Source organism: Cygnus olor, chromosome 2 (genome assembly GCF_009769625.2).
Source record: "Cygnus olor isolate bCygOlo1 chromosome 2, bCygOlo1.pri.v2, whole genome shotgun sequence".
Lineage (NCBI taxonomy): Eukaryota > Metazoa > Chordata > Aves > Anseriformes > Anatidae > Cygnus > Cygnus olor.
Window position 1 is genome coordinate 147,147,252 of NC_049170.1, and position 26,010 is coordinate 147,173,261.

The window sequence follows — 26,010 nt, forward strand, 5'->3', positions numbered from 1 at the left end:
ATAAGATCATGAAGCATGGAAGATGAAAGCCATGGAGTTGCATCCTTAGTTCAGACTGGATGCCTGCTAGGCCAGCTGAGCATGTTAAACATAATGGTTTTCTTCTTCAACAAAATAAATGAACAAAAGGAACTATTTTTCTACAGACTTCTTTATTGCCATAGAAGAAACACTAAAAAAACGTCAGGCCTTATATCTCTAAGGCAGCAAAAATTTCTTCTGGTGTTACCATTAAGGAGAAACTTTGAAATCAAAGGTTTTATGCTAGTGGATAATCTCCGGAAATTACTTTTTTCTCACGTGGGAAAGGACTAACATCTGACCAGCCTGCAGCCCACACAGATTAGATACAGCATGCCAGAAGATAGAACACCATCTGTGACCTGTTTCATAAAATCATTTACGTAGGAAAAGATTCTTAAGATAACCAAGTCCAACCATCAGCCTGACACTACCAAATCCACCACTAAACCACGTTGCTAACCATCACAACCACGTCTTTTATATGCTTCCAGGGACAGTGACTCCACCACTTTCCAGGGCAGCCTGTTCCAGCACCTAGCCACCCTTTCCATGAAGAAGTTCTTCCTGATACCCAACCTAAACCTCATTTGGTGCAACGTGAGGCCATTTCTTTGCGTCCCTATTTATGCTGTCCTTTTCTCTAGATCTTTCAAGTGCAGCCAGAGAGTGCACTACAGACCATGAATTCACCCAGAGATCCTTGGGCATGGGGAGGCATTCGTGGTTAAGGCAGTAGAGCATCTGATAAAGTGAGAGGGGCAGGAAGAACTGTTCATGTGGTTGCATGACAGAGGAGAAGAGAACAGTGCAGTTGCTGTTGACTCTGAAATTCCCCAGAACACCACACCCATGCACCCCAAAACACATCCCAACAGCCAGCTATCAATACAGAAAGGACTAAAAGCACAAATGACAATATGTATCAGGAAGAGGGCATGTGAAACTACAGCCATCACACCATTCTAGGGAATTTGTCAGACAAAAGGGGTGGATGAGTGGAGGAGATGGTCTGACAATTCCCACTGAAGTCAATGCTGAGACAGTTCCCAACCTCTGACTTAGCTGGACTGAACTCAAAATTCACATTCCCAGAGGAGAAAATATTTACATTATTCATAGAAAATCGGTATTTTCTCAGTTGTTAGTAACTGACTAGTTGGTCAAGGCCTGTGTGGAGAACTTCTGGTTGATGTCCTACCCTCAATGACATTAAATGCCTCCTTGCAAAGCTACATGCACAGGCAGAAGTCACTTCCAAAAACACTCTGAAGAGGGTTTTCACCTGCAAAAGCTGGTCCTGTGGGTTTAATTGTACTATAGGAGAAACTGGAGATATATCCATGTCATTTCCTCTTGCAGGAGTGTGCAAGACCTGACAGAATTAAAAGCTAGAAGAGATGGCAACAACCCCATTCAGCAGAGAGATGCATATGCACAGAAATTGCACTGGCTAGGCTAATACCAGAGCTGTTTGGACACAGTGAACAGATCAAAGCTGGAAGAAAACAGGAAGGCCAGGAAAAAAAAAAATAGTAGTGATAAATAAAGAGATAAGATAGGAAGTTGCACACTTCAGGAGACAGAAGATGCAGAACATTTTGAAGGTCCAGGAGATGCTGAAGGGAACAGGGTCTGGAGAAGATTTATTTGGCAGGTCTATAAAGTCTTTGTTCCCCCTGCATCTTCTCATAGATCAATTCTTCACATACAACAGATGAAATTGTCCCCTACTTTCGGCAGAGGAAACACAAAACTTCTCAGGAAAACATCCCCTGCAAAGGATTTCCTCCTTTTCTATTGAGGGTTTATGATAACAAATAACCCCACCTCTTTTCTAGTAAATTCCAGTTTTAGGGTCAATCAGTTACAGCTGTGCTAATCCACGATTACTCACTTCTTTGCCTGTTGATCTCCTCTCCATGGTGAAACCTGCAGATGAAACCAGGGTGACCTCCGCCTGCCTTTCCCTACCGCATTTATAAAACAGTGGGACAAAGTAAGGCTCCAGAAGAACAATGCACATTCTGTAGATGCTAGTAGCAGGGTAGAGATCTTAATTTGTGAAGGCCAGTCTGAGGAGGTTACATCCCAAACTTTTGATTTGTAAAAGCAAAAGAAAGCTGTGGTTTCTTTTACTGCAGTTGACTGCAGCAATGCTGCTTTTTGTGTCAACATACATTTTAGTAAATGTTAGTTTGTACTCTGTAGTGATGGGCTGTTTGCGGTAACCTTGGGAATAGTGCTCTTATCTTATATTTACACAACAAGTGTAAAGAAACGAGATTAGGTATTTTTCCACAATGTTTAAAGTGTCTTTTTTTTTTTTTTTCCTCCTGTCTTGAACGAGGGCTGAACTTTAAGCATTTCAAATGCCTATGGCCCCACTTGGAAGATGTACAGTTAACTTGGTACTAATCATTTGCTGGCAGGTCTGTCCAGACCAGAGAATACTCTTATTAGCATTGAATGTACTGTGTAGCTCGGGTCAAGTGCAATGGCTGTGTGGGACTGCAGCAAGGGACATGGAAACTAGATTCACAAAAAGGACTTTTCTCATGCTGCTTAGCACCACGAGCAGTGTCTCCTCTGTCTCCCACAGAGAGCAGCTGAGCTAAGCAGAACTGCTCTGCAATGCAAATGTAAAGTTAATTAAAGACATTTGGGGTGGATGTGAGACTTAAATGAAGGATCACTGCAACATCAGCTTCAGCTGCTACAAATTTGTGTCTTTTAGGCCAGATCTTGCACTCTGTCCTCACCGCATAGGCCCCAACCCTGCCAGAGTTCACATGCTACTCCTGCAACCAGCGACAACTTCAGAGGGGAACTCCTTCAACTTTCCTGAAAAGCTTTCTGTTTTCTGGCTCTGTGCAGAAAAAGTAGGGAACTATTTCATCTGTTGTATGTGAAGAACTGGTCTATCACAAGAGGCTGGATGCAGAGGGAAGGAACAGGGACTTTAGAGACCTTCCAAATAAATCTTCTCCAGCCACCATTCCCTTCTGCCAGCATCTCCCGGACCTTCTGCATCTTCTGTCTCCTGAAATGGGCAACTTCCTTCTTTAGGAAGATCTCTTTATCGCTGCTGATGTTTTTCTGGCCTTCCTTCATTTGTTAAAATCTTCACTACCTGCAGTGGACCAACTGTTTGCACATAAAGCACTGAGAAGCTGGGAACAGGCTTGCTTTGTAGCAGCCCCCAGGGACACAGCGACACTGGCCAATTAAACACGGGTATTTAACTTTACTCATACGATATCCCTGTGAATACTGGCAAATCTTCACAAGATGACACAGACCTAATAGTTTTATTTTTAAAATTTTCTCATTCCTTGAGCTGAAAGTGCTTTATAACATTGTACAAACAGACCTTCCATTACCAAAACTGTCAACATCCAAGCGAGTGCAGAAACAGTTTAACGCTGCATCTAACACCACAAAAGGACTAAAGGCTGGGAATGAAGAACAGAGAAGTAGCAGTAACCAATGAGTATATATCTAATCAAACTGTTAGCTGACCAGGACAGAATAATAATTAATAATCATCAGTGGTAATTATGTCGGCTCTGCGAGTACAGGATAGTGTCTTTTCCTATAGTTTTGCCATCTTAACCATACCTTACCTTTGGTCAGGTTACTTGACCTGCTTTCAGTGCTTATCTACTACTGATTTTAATTCTGTTCTGGTATGCGATTGTGAAAAAGGGGTTAAAAAAAGTAACAGTTTCCCTTAGCAGGGATATTCCAGTTGCATAACTACCTCCGGAGGATTTTTCCCAGAGCAAAAGAACTTTGTTAGGTGTGCAGAACACCTATGGCTTTTGTTGCCTTGACAATTGCTCAACTGAACTGCCTCTAACTCATTAAACAAGCCCCACATTTACATCACCAATTGCAAACAGTAATTACCCAAACCCTCAAAACTGGTGTTTGCCTGACAGACAAATTCAGTGCTTGTTCTCCTCAGCGGACCTCTTCCAGAAACCAAAGTAATATCAAGAAAGGAAATATGCAACAGAAGCAAACACTATTTCAGATTTTCAGAATGCTCAAACATGAACGGAAAGCAGAGGGGTTCCTTCCTACACGCTGCCCTCAGCTAACATTCGCCCTGATGAATATGAAAGGGAAATTACAAGTTTGCTTTAAAAAGTCTGTTGTTCCTACAGAGCCTGTATTGCTTAGGGGGATTTACAAGGCTTTATCTTTGCACTGGAGCTTTTTTGTTGATAAGACATCTTTCAACAAGTAAAAAAGAACGTGCAATTCACAGAGGTCACCACAAACATACCCCAGCACAGCTACTTCTGCCAGCATGGTAAAATAAAACAGCAATACCATACAGCAGCATGGGGCCAACGGCTGAAGAGAAGTAAGTAGAGCAGAAATTCCCAGTATTTATTCTCACAGCAAGCAACTGAGAAAAAAAAAAATAATCACACTTGCCTACACACTAATCATTCTTTAGTGAAACTAAGATAGAGTTAAACCAGCTCTCCCAACAAACATCAGTAACTGTATTTCAAAAGCAAATTTGTCTAAACACATGAAGAAAATATCTTTCAGAGCTTAAATGTTCTGTTGATATAAATATCATCTTATTCTGAGAGAAAATAAAGGAACTACTCTTTGAAACTGTATTAAGAAAAACAAATTTAAAAAAAAGCAACTGATGAATGTTAAAGCAACACAGTAGTGGTGGTCTTGGGTTTAGTTTATGGACAATCACATTGCTAAAGTCAGTGTTGGAAAAGTTAAGACTTAACTGAAGACTTTTAAATCCAGAGGAAATACCCTTTGTAGCAGATGTAAAAATGTAAAGTTTATCATGGCAGGAAGCCCTGCCAAAAGCTTACAGAAAAATATTTCTGTGCTACCAGACAACCACAAGAGACAATTTTTAAGTTGCAAGAATAGGATGTTTCCCAAAGCTCTGCGTAGTTATCAGAATTTCCATCCTAACATTTTGGGGGGATTTTAAAGCACTCGTATTTTGTGCTCTTCTAATTTAAACAGAATTTGGCACCTAGAATAATAAGACTTCATCCTACTGGTCAGAAGAACTAAAATATTGTAATGATAAATCATCAGTGTTAACATGACTAATTCTGGTTTACTACTTTCTATTAGATGGATGCAACAAGGATATAAATTGCTAAAATTGTGACAGATTAATTTTACTTAAGAGACCTGACTACTCATCTGTGTACATGGCTGAGATGTTTTCCACCCCTTCACACTTTCCTCCTACGTTTGCAGCCAGCCCTCAAAGAGAAAACAGATTCAAACCACTTTGGAATAGAGAGATAACTTTGCAAACCCAAATGATGGCTTTGTAATAAAGTCACCAGTTGGTTCAGCCTTCATTGTTTTTCCAAATTCCTCAGCAAGTATTCTAAACAATAATTTACCTTTTACATCTTCTAACTACACAACCATACACATACCATATGCTTTGTATAAAAACTGTCCAAGCCCGACCAGGCCTTATCTAAAACACCAGTATAGAACAGCATCTTTTCCATTAGCTTGGGATTGTGCCATCAGTGACGTGTTATGGGCTTGCCACGATTATGAGACTGCATCTGCACAGAAGTAACCAACAAAGACTTGGCCTGCTTGACCAGTAGATGGATGTAAATCACATGCACTGTATAGGGGTCACGTTACCAGAAGTTACATATGTGCAATCAGGCCAAGAAGGTTCCTTTGGGAACGGGGGTTGGCAGTAGGACTTGGAATCAGTCTCAGATTAGGGGAAAACTCTGCACATTCTGACCATTAGAATTAGACACAGAAAATCAGACTTTCTTCTAGTTAACAGCCCATTGCTGAGCTTTTGGCAACGCCACCTCCTTCCACATTGAACTTATCTCAGCTTCCTTTGAAGCCAAAACAGCGAACAACAGAGAAGGGATTCCCAGGAACCAGCCCAGGCCAGCTGTGGGAGAGGAGGGATGTGACACAGTCCGATGGATAACAGTGGATGGATGTTGTTAGCTCATGCCCTCCCCACAGCCCCAGAGCACGGCCAAGTGGCCCCAAGCGTGGGGTACTGCTGGTGAGCTTGTGACACCAACCTACCTCCTCTTCCAGCTCTGCCCCTACAGCAAAACCTAACCAGTAATTACTACTGCAGATGTCTGCTTTATGTTCTCACTGCTGACTACTGGGGCAGGGCACCTGGGCTCCTGTCATTACTCTTACCAGAAAACCTAAGCTCTTGAGAAGGGTGAATGTGAAAGATCTGGCAGCACTCAGCTGTTAACAAGTCCCTCTGAATGTCCCTGTGAAAGGAAATCAAAAGACATTAAAAAAACTGAATGTGTGGTTTATTATATTTAAGATGCTATTTGTCTATAGGGTTTAAATATGTCTGTCACATAGTCAACAGTAAATGAATGTAATTTTACATGTTCAGTATTTTGATACAAAGTACAGGACTACAAGTGTGGTAAAGGAGCATGGGAAATTAATATTTCCTTGATTCACGTATCAAATTCTGCAGCACCACTTAAAAGCTTGGAGTAAGGACTTAAGCTGCAGTATTACAAGCGCTACTAAATAAACCAAGAGACATACCTATATTAAACATTAGAGAAACAAAACAAATGACACAAGGGTTTAATATTTAAGATTTGATACAGGATTAAAATACTAATATTTTTAATGTCCTGGTTTCAAATTAATAAATATAAAAACAATATAAAAATATACACCAGTTGATAAAAGGATGCACTGAGTAAGGTTAGAAAGCTAAATTTCACTTTCAAACGTATGCAGATATGTCTTTAGGGAGAGGATTTCTGTGTAGCTGCGACTGGTCTTTCGGAAGAAGTCCAAACTTGTGAGCTGCTCGATGTCACGCACCCGCGCAGTGTGCATCTTAAGAAGATCTTCAACCCACTTTGATTCATCCTCCATGCTCTGAAATGGAAAAAAAAAAAAAAAAAAAAAAAAGAGTTTATAACATGCTATGTCACAAATCAACTCTCAAAGGAAAGGTAAATTTTCTAAACATCAGGTCCATTCGAACAATCTCTGTAACCTATTCAAGAACGACTCAGGTAAATGAGTTCAAAGAAAACATTTGAAACTTCACATGAAAGATGAAGCTTTATTTTGGGAACCATTTAGGACAGAGGGAGACAAGCACCACAGTAATCTGGGAAAAGCTGCTCCTGTGTTGCAGGTGTTTCAGAAGAACAGCCGTATTCTTTAAGAAAGTCACCCCATAATTTTTCATATCACAGAAGGAGCTCCATATCGATCAGTTGTTCTGCATCACCAAAGCCCAAACTCTAGGCTGCTTACCTTTGAACCCTACCCCTAAATATATTCTCATCTGACCATCATCTAACACAGTACTATTTCCTTCCACCTTACTGTTAGTACACCTTTATGATTTATTATATAGTTAGAACTTTGGCTTACGTTGGAAGCTGTAAATTCCTGTTATTAAAACATACATATTATTCACGATAGGAAAAAACAAACAAGCAAAAACTTTCACTAATCATTTCCCAATATGAAAAACAATCAGGAAGGTGCTGCTGCCAGAGTGACGGGGTTGGGTTGCGTGGGTGTAATCTCCCTTAGGGAACTGCTCCAAGAGACACAGGGAGCCACCGCACCAGCTCCCTACTGCACACCTTGTGCCAGCTCCAGCATTTGTTGGAGCCATCCACAGCCTAAATTAGCTCACTAAAAAAAAAAAAAAAAAAAAAAAAAAAAATCAGAAAAACCAGCCCTGCAAAACCCTGCAGTTACAGGCTGTTTGAGTTGAACCAGCTCAGTGACATGTCCCAGCCAACCCTGGGGACTGCTTGGTGGTGAGCAGACATGGGAAAAGCACTGAGCAAACAGGACTTTTCCCCCTCTGGCCTCGCAGGCTGGTGTGTCTGTACCACAGCTGGGGACACACACTAGAAATGGAGGGGTTGTACCATGGGGCATTTGGACCCTGTGTACCTGGAAATCTTGCTGACAAAATTCTTCTTTCTGGGCTTGCTCCTGAAATAAGTCTCTGACTGTCTCAGAGGAGGTTCTCCTTCAAAACAATCCTCCCGCCAATAAAGACTAAGCCAGTCATGCCAGAACCTACCCAAAGCAGTAGATGTACCACAGACCAGGCTGTGGGTCACTCTGTAAAGGCCAGGCGGGTGAGCCTGATCATTTGCACAGAGAGAACATGAAGTACCAGTTAGGTCACAACCAGCTGCTCTAAAGCAAACATCCATGACCCAGTCAACACTTGTCTGTTTTGAAGCTTTTCAGCTCCAAAACCACTTTCCTCTACATGCTGGTAGCAATCTGAGGCCCCAAACCATGTCTGGAGCATGAAAACAGAGATGTAGATTAAAAGGGAAAGAAGGGAACATTCTCCACAGCCTGTGACACCATGCTCCAGGAACACCATGTGGCATCATGTGGCCACAGGAAATCCCCAGTTAAACTGATCACATTGCTGATCTGTAAACTGGCCTCAGCGAGGTCAAATGCAATCACTGTGACATTTCCCTTGTCTTCAAGACTTCCTCCTGCACAGAAAAACTGTATTTGACAGAGCTCAGAGGAAAGTCGCATTGCTTCAAAGCTCAGTCTTTCAAATATGAGGACAAGTCCTAAGAGTTTGCAAAAGAACTGTAATATGAATAAATCACAGGATTGTGAGGATGGTTTTAAGCCAAGTCCAGCAGCACAGTGTTTGCATGAGCTTAGAAGATCAGTCAATTGGTCTGATTTTATTTCAAAAACTGGTCAATTTTTATTTCGTGCATTTCATAACTGGCCCATGAAATGACAGGTCCAACAGCAGGATTCTAAGCACAGTGATCAGCTAACATGGTATTGTATTACTGTGGAACAACATATGAAGTGTGCACATTGAAAATGATACAGTTTTCTCCATCTGTGCTTGTTAGTCTCACCTCAGTACTACAGTAGGTCTTAGAAGGAAAAAACAACTATTAAGAACATGGAGATAAATAGAGATATACAATAAAATATAAAGCTAACATGAAATCCATTTGAAAAGATGCCAGATATTCTAGATAAAAGAACTGCTGTGATATGCATCTCTCTGAATATCAAGTTGTTAGCTGGAAAGCTAAACATGCCCAGAGTGTGGATAGGTGGTTGAGGAACTTGCTCATTGAAAGAGGAATTTAAAGGTTCTGCTGAAAAGGAAATAGGGGCCTGTAGGAAGCTTCCAGCAGTTCCTCCAGCTTTGATCTTGGAAGATTTTATTTAATATTTTCATACATGCTTTTTGTGCCAAGATCATTAGCGTGCTACTAAAAAACAATTGGAAGCTCTTGTCAATGCAGAGGAAGACTGGAATGCCATACTGCAGGATGCAGATGGGGGAATCCCTGGTATGGTATGAAATTGGGTTATCCACACTGGTGGCAAGAATTTCTGTTACCCTGGGAGTTTTTCATGTGAAACAGCAGATAGAAGAATTGGTTCTGGATGTGCTGGTTTATTACAGGATATTGTGAATCACCATCATAATACACCTATGGAAAAATAAAATCTTAGATAGTATCAGAGGAGTTGTGCGAAGTAGAAAGAAAAACATTTCCATTTCGAGATCTCAGCTGGAATACTTTATCTCATTCATGTTCAAAAAAAAAATCAGACTGGAACATATACACAAGAAGGCTACTGAAATGATCATTCTCTCTTACAAGAGCAAAAAAGATCCTGGGTCACCCATGAATAGAGAAGAGTATATGCCTTGAGTATCGTCATAAATCATCAGCAGGGGTAAATCCCAAAGAAGACCAGTGAAGGGCTATTTAAGCCATAGAAAAATGTTGACACAAGAAGAAATGGGTATAACCTCACCATGAATAAACATAGTTTGGAGATGGAACAAATTCTAATGAGAGGAGTAGTGGTGTTCTCCAACGGCCATGTGAAGAAAGTGTGTGCAACAAGAGCAGAGCAGGGGAAAGCTAATATTTCTTCACATCTTAAGAGAAAGCTGTGGAGAGGTTAAGGGAAAATTCTTATATTATCCCATGCATTTCATCCATGAACTACGTGAGGTTTTACACAGTGACTTCTTTGAATAAATCAGATGGAGTACCATGTGCAAAAGTAAGACTGAAACTCTATTAGAATGACAAAATTTTGTCTAACCGAATTTTCACTCAAGAGCTAAATTTAAATATTTTTGGAGTGCTTCTTTGCTATGTCAAGCACAGAGCAATATCCGCTAATGACCTTTTAGAAGTGCTGCCATTGCACCCAGAACAGTAAATACAAATACAATAGGTAGCATGACCTATGGAGAAAAGAAGCCTGAGTTGGAATACAGGAAATCAAAGAGTAAAAAAGGCCATTATTCTATGCATTTCATAAAAAAAAAGATTCCAGCAGCTTAAAAGCACAATGACACACAATGTAGGGATGAAAAAATATCACATATGGGCATAAATACAAGGACTGATAACTGCTAGACAATAACTTCCAGATCACCAACCAGACCTTGATTCAGATGAAGGCAATCCAGAAAAAAAAAAAAAAAAAAAGACACAATGAAATATATGTAGGACTTTCTGAGCCTTCTGGTAGAAGACATCTCTGCCCAAAGCATCTAAGAGTCTAAACAGAAGGAAGCCAGAACTGCTCAAGAGAGAGGGGTACTGCTCCAAAAGCGTGGTTTTGAAAAGAGTGACCTGAAAGCAGGCGATGTTTGATGAATGAGAAAGAAACAGTGTTCCAGGTGAATTGTGTACAGAGTTGGAATGACTATTTCTGCTTGTAGCTGGAATAGGAGTCTTAACTTTTTGTGCCAATACAAAATTCATAACATTAATGCGTTCATTCAGGAAACAGACTCCTGGCAGCCTATAGTGAGGCGTCTGTGTGCAGGAATCCGCACAGCTGTGTAATGGGAGAACAAGTTCAGGCGGAAGGACAAGTCTAAATACAGCTGCCTGGGAGCACTGCTGTCCTTGCAGAGCGCCGGAGCCCGTGGGGACCCAACTGGCTCTCCTGCTACACAATCAGCTACTGAGCATTTGTGTTGCTTTCTGCAGCTCTGACCAAACTGAAGCCTTTGTACCTCACCAAGATTTCTACACTGTAAGATTTTTCATCGTAAAAGATGATAGGAAAGGAACAAGGAGGGTGTCTGGTCACCTCTGTTCTCTGGTAAAGAGAAGCCAAACTTTTCCCTAGAATCAAGACATGGGCTGGAAACAGCAAGAGCTGCTGGCACTCCACCTTCAGCAGGTTTTAGTGTATAGTTTTAATACTGTGTGGGTTGGATGTAATCATGCTGTCTGATGCACCCAGACTGCCACAGTAGACAGATTATATTGTACCTGCGTATGGAAATAGACCTCCATAAAAACATCAGGCTGGCTGCCAGGACAATACATCTACGCACACAGCCCTTCCCAACCTGCTCTGAGGTTACTCTGACAGTGTCTGCCAAAATACAGAAGCCCACAGGTTGTTTACTGCCAACCTACTGTATGTCAGTTCTTCCAGACAATTTTAGGTTCAGTAGTAGTTCCACGTTTTCTCTGATACCTCTATTTGTCATGGAGGAGTGCTCTTGTCTAGTGAGTTGAACATGACACTTAATTGAGTCACTACCCCGTGCTTTCATTTAAGACATCAGTGAGCACTAACATCTAACAAGAATGGGGTTTCACATTTCCCAGGGACTATTCACTGTTGGGCTACAGCAAGGCAACAGAACTTACGTTGCAGCTCTCGTCATTGTCAGGCCGGTGGGGAAGAATGTACGAGAGAACGGAGAGTGGTCCATCACACTTGTCAGCTGGCTGAGTGAAATCTAAGCAGCTGGTTATGATGGCGTAGTAATGAGTAGGAACAGGGATGGCACTGCCTTCCACAAACCTGGGGAAGTAAAGCAAACATTTATAGACAAAGGACTAATCTGTTTGGAAGGATTACACAAACAGTGTGGTCTTTCCTTCCCTATGTGTGAGGAAACATGTACTTTGTTGAGATGTGTGTGATTCCTGAGCTCTATCTGAAAACGAGCATTTCAGTTAGCTCATGTTTTGATAGTGTGCCACAGAAAGACCACATGGCAATTCTGAAAGGCTTCTTCAGTTCAGGGAAATAGAGAGAAACCTTTACTGAATTAACAAAAGACTTAAGTATCTAACTCAATAGCACTACGGTATGCTCTGGTACCCAGCGGCCAACTCTTAAGTTCTAGAGAATTTTAGAGAAAACTGATTAGGAACATAAATCTTAATCTCAACGATGAATAAACACTTCATTCCAAAGTCAAGGTGAAGAGCAACGTGCTGAATTGCCATTTCCTTGTTTTTATCCCTGTCCTACCTACAAGGGCACTCAGTCTTAATGAGCAATCGTTTTTAGAAAGAGCCAGGAATTTACATCTCCTCCCCAAAAATCAAGCGATGTGGAAAGAATGAATTGTTTAAAATGAAGTCATAAGTAAGAGAAAAAACAGCAAACCAATTTAAATGCAAACTCTTACTGTTTGATTTTGTCAGGTGTGTCATGTAGACCATCATAGTCATAGTCAAAGATTGGTCCACTTATAACATTGACTCCGTTCCGTTCGGTGGCATATCTCTTCACCAAAACCCTTTGGAAATAGTTCCACACCTCTGTGGGGGGAACAAAAAACATAAACACACCTCTAACATTTAGATAAGCCAAAACATGCCAAGATTTTAAACATATATTTTTTTTAAATAAAAATCAATTGGATGTCATCACACAATGGTAGGGGAAATCAAAGACTAAGATTTACAGATTTACTGCAGCTTCATTCAGTTTTGGTCAATAAAGCCTATTCAGACGTATTTGTTCTCTGTTGATTTTTTCCCCAGCTAGTGATAAAGGAAATGCACAGTACCATTCTAAGGCTGGCATCGCCCTAGACATTGCACAGAGAGCTTGCTGTTCCTTCACCAGCTATTCACACACTTTTGATGTCCCTGTAAACATTTCCTTTTTTTTTTTTTTTTTTTTTTTTTAGGTTATGGAAAGGAAATAGCACCGTGATTAAAAGCAAAAACCAAACACTTTAAATGACAGGGAAATACAAAGGTCATATTATTTCTGTTAAATTCTCCTTGGATACAAAAAGTCTAACTTCAAAATTAGGTGCAGGCTAGGATGACCGAATTATGGCATCTCATTAAATCAGAGGCTTGCCTAGCAGGGAATTTTAACCACAACTTTTGGGAAGAATGTGACACTTTCTCCCACCACAACCTTCTCAACCTTAACAAGGTAAGATGTTTACAGAGATAGGACACACACTGGGATCTCCAGTTACATCATTGTTTTCCTTCTTTTTTTTTTTTCTTTTTATTTTAACACTAACAGAAGCGTGTGCAGACAAAGCATCTCAAGCTTGTATAAGGTTAACCTTTGCCTTGCCAGGAAAGCCTTTTAAGTCCATGGTTCCCCAGAACTGACAGCAGCACCAGCCTCAGGAAAATCCAGCACGCTTTGGCCTGAGACTATTCAGTGCCATACAAGCTCCCTGCTCAGGCTGGTGCAGAGGCACCCACAAGCAATGATCTAACAGGAACCTCAGCTGCGGTAGCCACTTGGCTGTCCCACTCCTCCAGCTGCTCGCTCCTCCGCTGCCTCAGCCCTAACCATCAAAATAGCCCCGAAGGAAAGCTTTTTCTCTGAGTTTTCCAGCTGAATCAGTTCCCTGGTTGGTTTCCCACTGCAGCCACATAGACAACAACGCCAGTGGAATGGGGGGACAGCCCAAGGGCATGATCCTGCAGCTCCAGCAAAGTGGGAACTGCTTAAGCCAGACTCACTACAGAAAAGACGGACACAGTATTATTGCCCCTGCTGGGGGGAAACATAGAATTAAAAAAAAAAAAAAAACACAGAGAAGAGGGACTCTACAGCCAGCACTGCCACCAAAACCAGCACAGAATAAAACTGCCACCCCATATTCCCTCTGTTGTGAAAAAGCTCTGTATAAAGAACGGTCTGAGCTCCCTGCCCTGCAACCTGCACACAGGTATTATTAGTACGTAATTCCCCAGGAATTATATAAGTTACTGCATTTGTTCTCAGGGGATCCTTCACCTGCTTTTGGAGGCCACTAGATAAAATGAGTTGCTGGTGGTAGGTTCTCCTGTGATTAGCATCTCACATAATTTGCTTAGACTGACATTAGCATAAAAAGCATTTTTATGAAGTGATTTGAGAGTGGGAAATCCCCAATAATTTTGCACTCTGTAATCAGTTAAGTGCTTTTGCTCAGATTTCCAGCAAACATTACCACTTGTTCCTACTCAGAGGTTTTTCAGTTAAAAGCACTCTTCTTTGGTTAAAAATAAAAAGCCTCCCATAGGCTTTGATGTTTATCCAAACCTCCCTGGCCTAAAATCTGCATTGGAAATCTCACAAGAACAGGCTCTTGAGATTCTTCCAAGGCTTCCCAATTCCTGCCAAGCCAAAAACGCCACCAGAATAGCCTGATGGTTTTCTACCTCTTGGCAACACTAGAGAGAAAAGAGATGTGCAGACAAAAGGAACGTTAATACTGTATCCTTGCAGGGCTGAAAATTTCAGCTGGTTTTAAATCATTCCTCATTTTCCATAAATTGGTTTCCTCTTCCTTTTTCTTTAAAGGTAGTAAACATTCTTGGTCTACCTCTAAGGCTAGGGATAGAAAAATCAAAAGTGATCCAGATGCCACTTGTCCCTTAACTACAACATGCTAAGTGTACGCTCCCAGACTACCCCAACTGAGAAGTGAAAACACATTGTCTGAGTACATTCTGCATTAACTGGGGCTGCAAGTAAGAAAATCTGAATGGTTTTGTACAAACTGAGTTACTTAGGCACTTCAGCAAAATTGCTGAACTACAGAACTGACCATGTCTGTGCTATTATCTCAGCCCAGCACCAAAGAAAATAAACCTTTCTTAAACCTTAAGCATTTCTTGTGGTAGTTTGTCTGCCTAAACCTAGAACTATACAGCTTCCCACACGTATTATCTGTTGGCTGCAGGTAACTGGATTTATGTTTTAAACTTCTCCCATCAAATCATTCCATACTGCAGACTTTTTTTTTTTTTTTTTTTTTTTTAACTGTTACAAGCTTGGGAAAAAAAAAAGAAGCTGTGGAAATTTCACTTACTTTTGAAGGCAGGATACATTGGAATGATATTTGTTATTAGAAAAGCATCATATTTTGCTTCTGCAGAGGAACTTAATTCTGAAAACAGAAAAATACTAATGAGATGAAATGTCAGAATTCAAAGAATATAAAAACATTTTCAAAAGTGGTTTCAGAGAGTAATCAAAAGGAATATTGTCACTGAAACAGAAGTCAGAGCGGCTCTGTGTTCTTTCACAAAACAGACACACAATTTGTAGATAGAGGACTGTGGGATTATCTTCTAGGTCTGAGCAAGCCTCCTGCACCAGTAACTCCACGTCAGTAATCCATTCTTAAATGTTTTAGCCACTGAATGAGGAAGGCAGAGCAATGAAATTCACAACTGTGAGACTGTAAAGTTGTGTCCCACAAACATTTCCTAAATCCAAAAGGCTGTTTATCTGAGACTGAACAAATGTAACTGCACCAGGAGAATTCAGGACACTCTTTCACACAGCTTTTCTACTAGCACTGTTTCTGTGGGATGGTAGATTTTAATTATTTATTTATTTTACAGTATGCAGCAGTCTAATACGGATTTATAAATTAAATATATTTATCCTTCTGTTGTTTGAAGTCAAAATTACAAACTAACTAGATTCCCAGCTCATATAAGCCAGTATATGTCCACTGTCATTAAAGGGCCAACTTTTGAAGACTGTGCTCCTACTCTGTAATTCTTCCTTCACCTTTATTTTTATTAACCAAAGTGGAACATTTCATTGTTTCTGTGCATGAAGCTGAGCACCAGTTTGGAGTATCTTTCCAGCCTCATGAAGGTGAGAAGCCACAGCCATGATGGCAACTTGTGGCACTGAGCCTTTGGTCCTGAAGACGTGCAGCAAGAATAATATATTCATCCCATGTGTGATACTGGTGCAAAATCAGGTAGTTTGAGGAAAAAGCATCATGGAGGAAGGAATCACCCCAGGAAGGAGGGAAAGCAGACCAACTCCTACCTATGTGCTTTCCCAACAATCTCAAAAATAAAACAAACAAAAAAACCCTAGTCCCTTCACATCTGGAGGTGTTTTATTCATACCTAAGGTTTTCTCTAACAAAACAGAAAATTACAAAATCTCTAGGTTTAAATAAATAAATAAATAAATAAACAGTGATGCAAAAAAGTGACCTTTGAGTCCTTAGATTCTGTAGACGTGCTATTTGAACTTACGAGGAGGGAAGAGGAAGCCGTAGGAGAGCTGTTTGTCACCTCTGTAGGCCAGGCAGCTCTGGCTGTTTCCCGGAGAAATGCGGAGGTCGGGCCTCACGCAGCTGGCCAGGTGCTCCGGGACACCAGATACCTCCGCCTGCATTGAAAATCGCATGCAGAAGTGACAGGAAAGGTAACTCCAGCACTTATAGCTAAAAGAAAATGATTTCTTATAGTCTACAGATGAGATTGAAGGCATTGTGTGGAGAACAATGATGCGCCCTGGCCGTAAAACCAAGCCTTGTTCCTCTATTAGGAGGGCAGTTCCTCCCTTCAGGTAACAGAAATCACCATGGGAAGTAATCCAAATGAAGTAGCTGATTAAAATAAATTGGGAAGACAAATCCCCATTGAGAAAAAAAACTTAGAAAGAAAATGAAATCAAGAAAAGCAATATTCAAACATTATGCTTTAAAACTCTTTTCTTCTAAAGGAAGATGGAAAAGGAACGAGGAGATAGAAAGATAGAAAAGGAAAAGGAACATTATTTTCAGTGGTATTTGGAATAATTTCTAGTGGGAAAATCTACTTGAGGAAGGATTATTTTACAATTTCAAGAATACAGATAACAAACAGACTTCCAAAGAATATTTTAAACAAGTTGCAAGAGCAAAGAGAGCACTGACCTGTTTGGAAATTGTGTAGGATGTCCAGAGAGGCATCAGGAATGTTTCACTGTAGCCACTTTCGAAGTCATGGTGGTGCAAGATATTGTACTTTGTGCGGTACAGCACTGCTGGGCGCCCGTACAGAAGATGTTTCTCTGTAGATCAGAAAGAATTTGCATTTCAATTTATCTATCAAAACCATGAAGATAGAATTCTATAATGGTTTTGGTTGAAAGGAACCTTAAAGATCACCCAGTTCCAGCCCCCCTGCCATGGGCAGGGACACCTCCCACCAGACCAGGTTGCCCAAAGCCCCATCCAGCCTGGCCTTGAACACCTCCAGTGATGGGGCATCCACAGCTTCTCTGGGCAACCTGGTCCAGTGCCTCACCACCCTCAGAGTAAAGAAGAAGAGAAAAAGAAAAGGGGTTGAGGACCACAACAGTTGGCTTTCCAACACATGCTGATTTTACAACAGTCCTCAACAGTATACTGACCCTGAAAAACTGCTAAGGAAAACCCGTAACAGAGAGAGCAGTTGTTCTTCAATAGGTTTGGTTGGGATCCCCATTCCAGGCTCAAAACCCACATTGTTTACAAGTCTTTTCTGCACTTGAAAACTTGTTGGGAACATAGCATGGAAAAAAAAGATGCTTTTCCAAACACAGGACACTCCACAAGGATGTTTATGCCCACATCTCAATCACACGAGGCAGAAAGCACTTTGTTTCTTTAAATCGGCACCTATGCTATCGCTCTCTGCCTCTCTTTTCCTGACTTTCTGTCCTCCCTGTGTTTTCTGTAAAACACAAAGTCCCTGACAAAAGGAAGGAAGACAAAGGTGTCCACTCACTAAAAGAGTATTTTTTTTCCACTTTATTAATACAGACGATATTCTGAAGAGGAATGTGCTATTTTGTCAGCAATATCAAAGAAAAAACAGACAAACAAAAACCCAAAACTTTTCCTAACTCTGGCTACAGAAAGACACCTCCAACTCTGCCAGATTTGCTTTTCTTCTGTTGTGGTGCTATGTTATGGTTAAATGTCACTAGATACCCCTGATAAGTTTTGCTTACAAAAAGACAAAAACATCATTAAACGAGACAAAAGAAAAATAAATTTCCTGGCTAATCTTGCACTGTGCTGCATGATTCACTGATTTTGATAACCATTTGGCAAACACGTTTGGCTTGCTTTTGGAAATCAAAACATAAAAACAAGGTAAACAGCCTAACCACTGTTCATAGATAGGCATTTAACCTGAAAGAAAAGGACATGTTTTATTAGTCTTTGAGTCCAAATAGAGGATATTTTTATAGGACAAAAAAAAAAAAAAAAAAAAAAAAAAGAAGTAGGAAAAGCGTTGTCTAAGGACAAAGATGATTAACTTCCTTTATTCAAGAGAAACTGGAAGGAATCTCTTCCTGCTGCATGTGCATAACAACAGCTAGATATGCTTGATTCCCAATGCAAAAGAAGATTCCCAATGCAACTAAACGCAGGAAGATCCATGAACATGTGCTAAAGCCTGTCACAAAATGTAAGAAAATAACTTGCACGAAATAGAACTGTTTGCTGTTTTTTTAAAGGGAACCTAATTCCACTTACCGGACAACTTATGAACAAGCAAACGAGAAACTGAAATTTATTTATATGCTTAATTCTTAAAATAAAAGTACTATTTTTATAATACTGAAGTGAAGAAACATCTGAACCTAATGCAAAATAGAGATGTTGAGATATCTAGGAGTACAACATTTTATTTTTTTTTCTGATGCCAGAAATAGCTAGAGTGAGGAGTAACTCATTGCTAATTGGAAAAATCAGTTTAACAAGATGAAAGCTGGAAAAAGGCAATTTACTCACAAAAGGAATAATTTAACCTGTAGAAACTAAGGGACAGGCTGCATTGTCTGCTCACAGAAGTAGAATTGAATAAGTAGCTTTGTTAGGATTTTTTTAAATATTCTTATTCATCTGAGAAGCCTGATTTGAAGTACCTCAGTTCTAAACTTCAATATAAACTCAAAGTTTCAGAATTCTCTCAGTTGGACAAGAAGAAATATAAATTGTTATGATAAGGGAAATGCTGTAAATCGTTATTGCTACATGTTAACTTGGATCACAGCCCTGACATAGCTGAGAGTGCAGATGAATGAACTTCAGTGCTGGCATACATCGTCAAGAGCACAGGAGCCAGTGTCCAGAAGAGCAGAGGATGCTTTCTCCCGGGAGAAACCTGAACACTGGTGAGGGACAAAATTGCACGGAGTATCCCCTGAACCAGAGCATTTGTGCACTTGTTTGCCAATAGTTCAGTGGATAACCTACACCCTAAAAAACAAGCATTACAGAACCAGTCAGGGATTGTCAAAGCAGCTGCACCAATGACCTGGTGAAACCCAAATCTGATGAACACTGGTAAGCCAGAGTGTGCAGATTTGGTCTATGCTTTTTACCCCATCTATTGCTTGTGGTTGAATGGAGCATTGCCTCATGCTCCCTCTCCTTTCTTCATTTCTCTGCTTCCACAGCAGACATTAAACCTCCTAATGGTGATGGAAAGAAGAACTAAAATTCATCTCACTTTGACGAATTCTTTAGTTCCGGGTACAGAAAAAGATAGCACGCGCTTCTTCATGTGATCTTAATTTTGTCCATGTCTGTATGCTCTTTTGACAGTTTTTTGAAAAGTTGGTTTACTACACATTAACTAAAACAAAACAGTTTTTCTGGTATCAGTGATGCAAACTAGCTCGCAAAAGAAAACAAAAATAGCTTTTATTAACTGAGGCACCAGGCTCTTACCTTCAGTTCCCTTGACATGAAAGCGCTTATTGAGTTCATCCAACTTGTTCTTCTCAAGAAGAGAAAAAAGGAAAAAGATTAAGGTCACTGGAGCATTCTGACATCTTGTTTTACTAGGCATCTAGCAAAACAAAACTAACACTACAAAACACAGACAACTTTCTTGTTTCCTGTTTTCCAAGAAGCAATAATTGTTCCAAAAGGGCATAGAAAGTTTCACAGGAAGGATCTGGGGAATTTTTGCAGCTTGAACTCTCTTGAAACAGCTGTAATGGCTATAAACTTTACTAGACATTTATGGCTAATAGTGGGAGTATCAGCAGATCCTAAACACCTACCTTATCATCGCATGTACATCCTATATCAAAGTCTGATGCAGAAGGTGGAGCTACAGGGTAAAGTGGTTTAGCAACTTCATCTGGCACAGTGGGTTTGTAAACATTGGCTCTCAGCAGGTGATTTAAACTTCCATGGGTGCCATTATTAGGAGCAGGCTTTAATCCAAGCAGATCTATGAAAACACCCACAGCAAATTAATGATGGTTAGATTGCAAACGTGTATTCAGCAGTATCTCTACTTAGCTAAGACATTTTTTTGCAATACTGTTTACATCTATAATGTGCTAATGAATGCTTTTAATGTAATAAAAATGCTAATCTTTTGTCTAAATTATAAAATTGTAAATCCTGCCTGAATAGTATGGTAGCCTTTATGACAAGAAGGTTAATTTGCATGAAGACACTGGAAAACAGTTTTATTATATAACTACTCCTGCAGTTTCCAAAACAAGCCTACAGTCAATGTGGTGACCTTACATCAACCACCTGGAACACTGTTATTAGTCACCTGCTTTATAGATTTTTGTTATTTCATGCTTGGGGAAAAAAAAAAATATATATACCTTCAGCTAGGAAGTCTTACTCCCTTGGAAAACCATTATTAAAGAAAAGGTTATACTGAATGTCTGTATACAGCATCAGATTCTACTTCATACAGTAAGAGTTTAAGAAACAATCATACCAGGAGGTGTCACAGAAAGCTAAGCAATCCCCCTTGAGCTGCTCCATGAGACATGCAGGTGCAGAAGTCTCCTTCCTAGACTAATGAAGTGTGGACACCACACACAGTAGTGGTGCATATTTGATCTCTGCTGAGCTGTGTGCAGCAAAACTGTGTTAATACCCTTTATCGACCAGCTGCTAGAGCAGAGCAAACCAAGGCCCCTGAGAAATGCCTTCAGCCCCCCCAAGCCAAAAGAGAAGCATTTGGGAAGGGACTCTCGGAGGCTGTAAGGGCATGAGCTCACAGGTGCCTAAATAAGCCCCCTTAGGTAAAGCAGCATGTTTCTCTTATAACTCCTCAAGCAGGTATCTTACCACACATGACATTGTAAAGTTCAATGTTTTCAAAAGGAGGTACTTTGGTCTTGTATTTGAATGTAGGTCCGTAACCAATGAAAACAGTCTTTAAAAAGAGAGAGAGAAAAGAGAAAAAAGCATTAAAGGTAGGGTGTTTTTTTTCAGTGAATATTTACATTTTAAAAAACTCAGATTTCTTCTGCCTTAATGACCCCCTTGTAAAGCTTACTGCATTGCTCTTACCTGCATGCTGTTTATCTTATTGTCATAGCCATGGTCTCCATGGAAGAAACATTTTCCTGTTGGTTTCTTGTAAACATCCACAGCTTTCCTAAATTGAAAAAGTATTAGCAATTTTCTCAAAGGTGGAGGTACGGTGGCTGACCGGACAACGTACTTTGGGGACAGGCGGGATAAGTTTTGAAGGCATTGCTCATCTTTCCTGTATTGCAGTCGTGGGTACTGCAGGTTCATCTGACGAGCCCATGGATTCTCCCACTGCTCCCACTATACAAACCTAAGAGCCAAATCTTATTCACTGATAAGTAAATAGCTGGTAAGACAACTGTTTTTGCAAAACTTTCTCATATCACACCATCTCCTACAGTCTGGAAGTATTTCAGATCGTGTTCCCCCAGTTTGCAAAAAGCCAATAGAGCACTTTTGAGACCATGACAATGATGCAAACGTCATACAAAACAGTAACCATTCACCTTCAACCCAATACGAAAAGTTGGAGGGAAAAGAAGGGAAAGATTGTAATGAAGAAAAATATATAGGAAAATAAGTGCTATATCGTAGGAATGGTAATTATCGGCCTGTTGCTGAGTCCTATTTTACAAAATATGTGGGGAAAAAAATAAGTATTGTAGCATAGGAATTATGATTATCAGCTTGTTCCCAAATACTTTTTTGCATTCAGTTTTATGAAGGCCATGTATATGCAATCCATGCAGTGGACCAGATTACCCTACAAGTTAATTTCTTCATCAGTATAGAAAAGATGCTCTGCCAAAGTTTGATTTTGGCCTTGGAAATTACTAGAATTATGGCAAGCGGGTCAATAGCAATTTTCCTGCCTGTGAATATACAATGAATTATATTTACATTAACAAATGGTTTATTGGTGAACAAGATGTCAAAACATCTAATGAATAAATATGCAAAATAATAAGTCTGGGGTGATTAATAAGAATAAATGCAAATCAGCCTGGACCCTCCACTTCCATTACATCAGTTCCAGTAAAAAAAAAAAAAAAAAAAAAAAAAACCTAAGAAATGTTATAGGCCTAAAACAGTCTACTTCTTTGAAATGTACATGAACCCTAGCCACAGAAACTGTACAAGGCAAACGGCCAACTAGCTAGTGGAGTTATGCAAGAAAGTAATTGGGATTTCTCATTCACTGCTTCAGCAGAGTGATCCTTGCATAATTCACAGGAAGATAAGCACAGATGTCAAAAGGCACTTACAACACACCGTATGTTTGCCTGGCAGCTATACAGGCAAAGAAAACTACCATAATTTAATGCTCATAACAGAATACCATAAGCCAAAATCTGTGTCATCTTCCAAGAACCACTGAGTCAGCTTCATGCATTAAGGCCCAGCCATTCCTATACTGTAATACACATGTCAAAGGATGAAAGTAAGAAAAATATATATTAACACAGAAAGGGGTGTGCAATTTGTATATAAAGGCTGTTCCTCTACTGTTCACTCCATACACATAAGTGCCAACTTGTTTTTCTCAAACAGTTTTTAACTAAGAATATTAAAAATTGCCTATGTTTTATAACTGTAAATTCAGAGGCATATCATGAAGACCAGGCCAAAATAGGGCTTGCTCTGAGCTAAAGCATCCTGGTTTGCTGTGGATTTGTTTCACAACACAATATGCTACAGGCATTTCAGTGCCAGTCCTGTAATACCCTTCCACGTGTTCTCAGGCTTTCATCCACTCTGCCAATGTCTCTATTTTCTTTCCAGTTACCCAGTTCATCCCCTCGACCCCTTGCTCCCTGACCTCCCCTGGTCACATAATGCCTTCCGCTTCCTCTCATATTCCCCACTTCCTGATTTTAATAAGTTTTCACCTTATGAAAAAAAAAAAAAAAAAACACCATTAGCTCCTATATGTGAGCTAATTGGTCAAAAAACACACTGTTGCTTGCATAAACTAATCTGGGTTTCTCTCTTTTATCAAACTACATATTTTCCCAAACTTTAAAACAATTTTGCGTTCTGCGACCCTACACCTAATATGTCTGAACCTCACCAGGAGTTCAAAACTCCTCTTGTTCCCAGGTGGCAGGAGCAGGATGCTGACAGACAGAGCAGTTCCAGGTGTCTTGCTTCCTCAGAAAGAAAGGCTGAAAAATCAGGCTGAAAGCAAAGTCTACCTTGCCACATGCCACTTGCGATCCACCAGTAAATGGACATCCTCAATTCGTCGGTTGTAAGCGTAGTGCAAGCGTTTAGGAAGGTGATGTTTCAAGTACGGCTTAAAGTGCTGGTCTGGCTTTCTGCACTGAAAAAGAAATGGTTACAGACAACACTGCTGTCAGTTAGCTCAGAGGCACACGAAACCTTGAACTACAGAAACCAAGCTGTTAAGCACGTTATTGATGATGTCTTGAAAACAATGCGTACATCTAGAGTACACAGCCCAGCCCTTTCTGTGCAATATTTACATAAGACTGGGGCACAGGGGGTCATTCAAAGATTTTAGAAAACTTCATTCTCATGACAGTCTTTTTGAAAGCATCATGCAAAACAAAACGTCATGTTTACTTAACTCGTAGATGAAGAATTTTATTCTAATTGGACCAAAGATTAAATTTTAGAGAAAAGCTGAATGCTGAAAATACATCTAGTCTGCAGATATATTTAAAGCAGCCTGGTTAGTAAATTTGATTTATTTATTTTTTTAAATCAGCTTTCATTTTAAATACTTTTCTTTCCATTAAGAGCAGGGTTATGGTTGAAGGCTATCAAATGAACTTTTTCAGCATCTTCAAAGTGCTAGTAAAATATTTACCCTAAAAGATTACTTTCCATTTCTGAAGGAACGAATAAATAGACTCAATTCACTCAATTCAGAGAGTCAGGATGGTCAGGGAGATTCTGGCTCAGCACTGCCCGAAAAGGTTATAAAAGCGACTTCAGCAGCAAACAGTGGAATTTATGACAAACATTAATCTGTACTCATGAAGGGCGCCATTTTAAACTCTTTATTCATGTTAATGGTTGGTTTTCCTGCCTGAAGAGTGAGGAGGTAATGCTGAATAATGCCTCAAATTAAGATATGAAGTGAGCAGTGCTAAATACTTACTGTAAGGTTGGCAACAATCACTTTAGGGTCATCTGTTAAGCAAAAACAAACAAACAAAAAGAAAACAAATATATAAAACCAAGTAATTTGCAGAAGAAATCACAAGGTAACAACGTATTTTTACGGAAGGATTCTTCATGAATATTTGTTGATCTTTACTAAAAAAGTACACTGTATACATAGAATGGGATATCCCGAACACAAACTAAGTTTAACCTGTTCTCTTTTACTTAATGGTATTTTGGTTGCTCAGGTAATGTTGCTCACTGCTTTATGATTTGGGCCTTAGCTGAACATTTATTCTATTTTCTGAAAACATCATTTCAAGTCTTATGATTACTTTACTTTAAAATACAAAATCATCCTCAAAGACTTTCCCTGAAAGATTTTGAAGGCGCAACTGAATGCAACAACATGCTCCCTTAAAAACAATAAGATATATATGTTGTAGATTTTGTCTCTTAGCATTTCACACAGTTCATAGTCTACTACAGAATAAGTGAAAGCCACAGTAAAATATACAGAATACGTCTTTGGACTGTGAAAGGGACATACAAAATGCAGAAAGCTCCAAACTAGCCCAAATTAACTCTGTCTTCTTCCAGAGTGACAAAAACTCATTTTTTCAGTCCTCAGAGAAAAAAACAGGCAAGGAGAATATCTTAGTAAGAGAAAAATCTTTTGCTTAACTCTTATTGTTTTGGTTGCTGAAGGCATGATGTTGCTGAGTTTGAAATGAGTTCTGCTGAATCCTAAAATACAAGTTACACACTTATGCATTGCAGAGGTGTATCTGCAGGTCTTGACACAATATTATGGAAGAACAATGGAAAAAATAAAAAAGATGGTGATTTGCCAATTAACAGGGGTAAACCTCAGATCTAAAATTAAAAAATACGCTTCTTTCTTCTATGTTCAAATAGTTTATTTAATTCAGCTGGGAAGCTGTGGAAAGAAGCCAAAAGAGGAAAATGGTTTTGCAGGAAAGCCTAAGTATGAACTGGAGGTCACTCAGACTAACTGATCTTTTTGGAACATATGGCCATTCATCCTCCAAAGAAAGCTAATTTTGCCCAGCAATTTGGGAATTCAAGGATTGAAAGATCTTCAAAAAATCTTCTTAGAGGAACTGAAATATAAGTTTTTAGCACACTGAAGAACAGGAATTCAGTCTTTACGCTAGTCTAGTAAGTTGTATCAATATACACACTATTTTCAACAGATCTTTATACACTCATCCCCTATTCTTAGAGTATAAATACACAGAAAAAAATAGCTACTAGTAAAATAAATAAATTGCTATCTTAAAGTTTTACCACATTCTTATGATTTCTGCTACCACTCTAGAAATCCTTAATCTTCAAAGGCCAATTTTTTTGTGAAATCTGTCCTCAGCCTAGGTATATCTGAATTGCTATGAGGGGTCAAGGTGGTTGTCCCAGCTATCTGATCTTCCCCTCTACCAAAAGTTACCACCCTTGTAGCATACTCT

The 26,010-nt window shown here is 39.8% G+C and overlaps 1 protein-coding gene across 7 annotated transcripts in view; it reads right to left on the reverse strand.

The window, feature by feature from the left end:
- Nucleotides 1-6,339: 6,339 nt before the first annotated feature.
- ENPP2 (ectonucleotide pyrophosphatase/phosphodiesterase 2) overlaps nt 6,340-26,010 on the reverse strand; it is a 74,196-nt gene continuing 54,525 nt past the window's right edge. For 4 of the 7 annotated variants that reach the window (XM_040546956.1, XM_040546950.1, XM_040546952.1 and 1 more), the window contains exons 14-25: nt 24,519-24,550; nt 23,587-23,714; nt 21,428-21,515; nt 21,203-21,290; nt 20,164-20,336; nt 19,826-19,877; nt 17,033-17,169; nt 16,368-16,503; nt 15,173-15,250; nt 12,524-12,656; nt 11,751-11,907; nt 6,340-6,951 (exon numbers count right to left, since the gene is read on the reverse strand). In XM_040546956.1, the coding sequence (XP_040402890.1) occupies nt 6,781-6,951; nt 11,751-11,907; nt 12,524-12,656; nt 15,173-15,250; nt 16,368-16,503; nt 17,033-17,169; nt 19,826-19,877; nt 20,164-20,336; nt 21,203-21,290; nt 21,428-21,515; nt 23,587-23,714; nt 24,519-24,550 (1,373 nt within the window). In that variant the 3' untranslated portion in view covers nt 6,340-6,780. The remainder of the gene's footprint in view (nt 6,952-11,750; nt 11,908-12,523; nt 12,657-15,172; nt 15,251-16,367; nt 16,504-17,032; nt 17,170-19,825; nt 19,878-20,163; nt 20,337-21,202; nt 21,291-21,427; nt 21,516-23,586; nt 23,715-24,518; nt 24,551-26,010) is intronic. The other 3 variants (XM_040546951.1, XM_040546953.1, XM_040546955.1) reach the window with 1 other exon arrangement.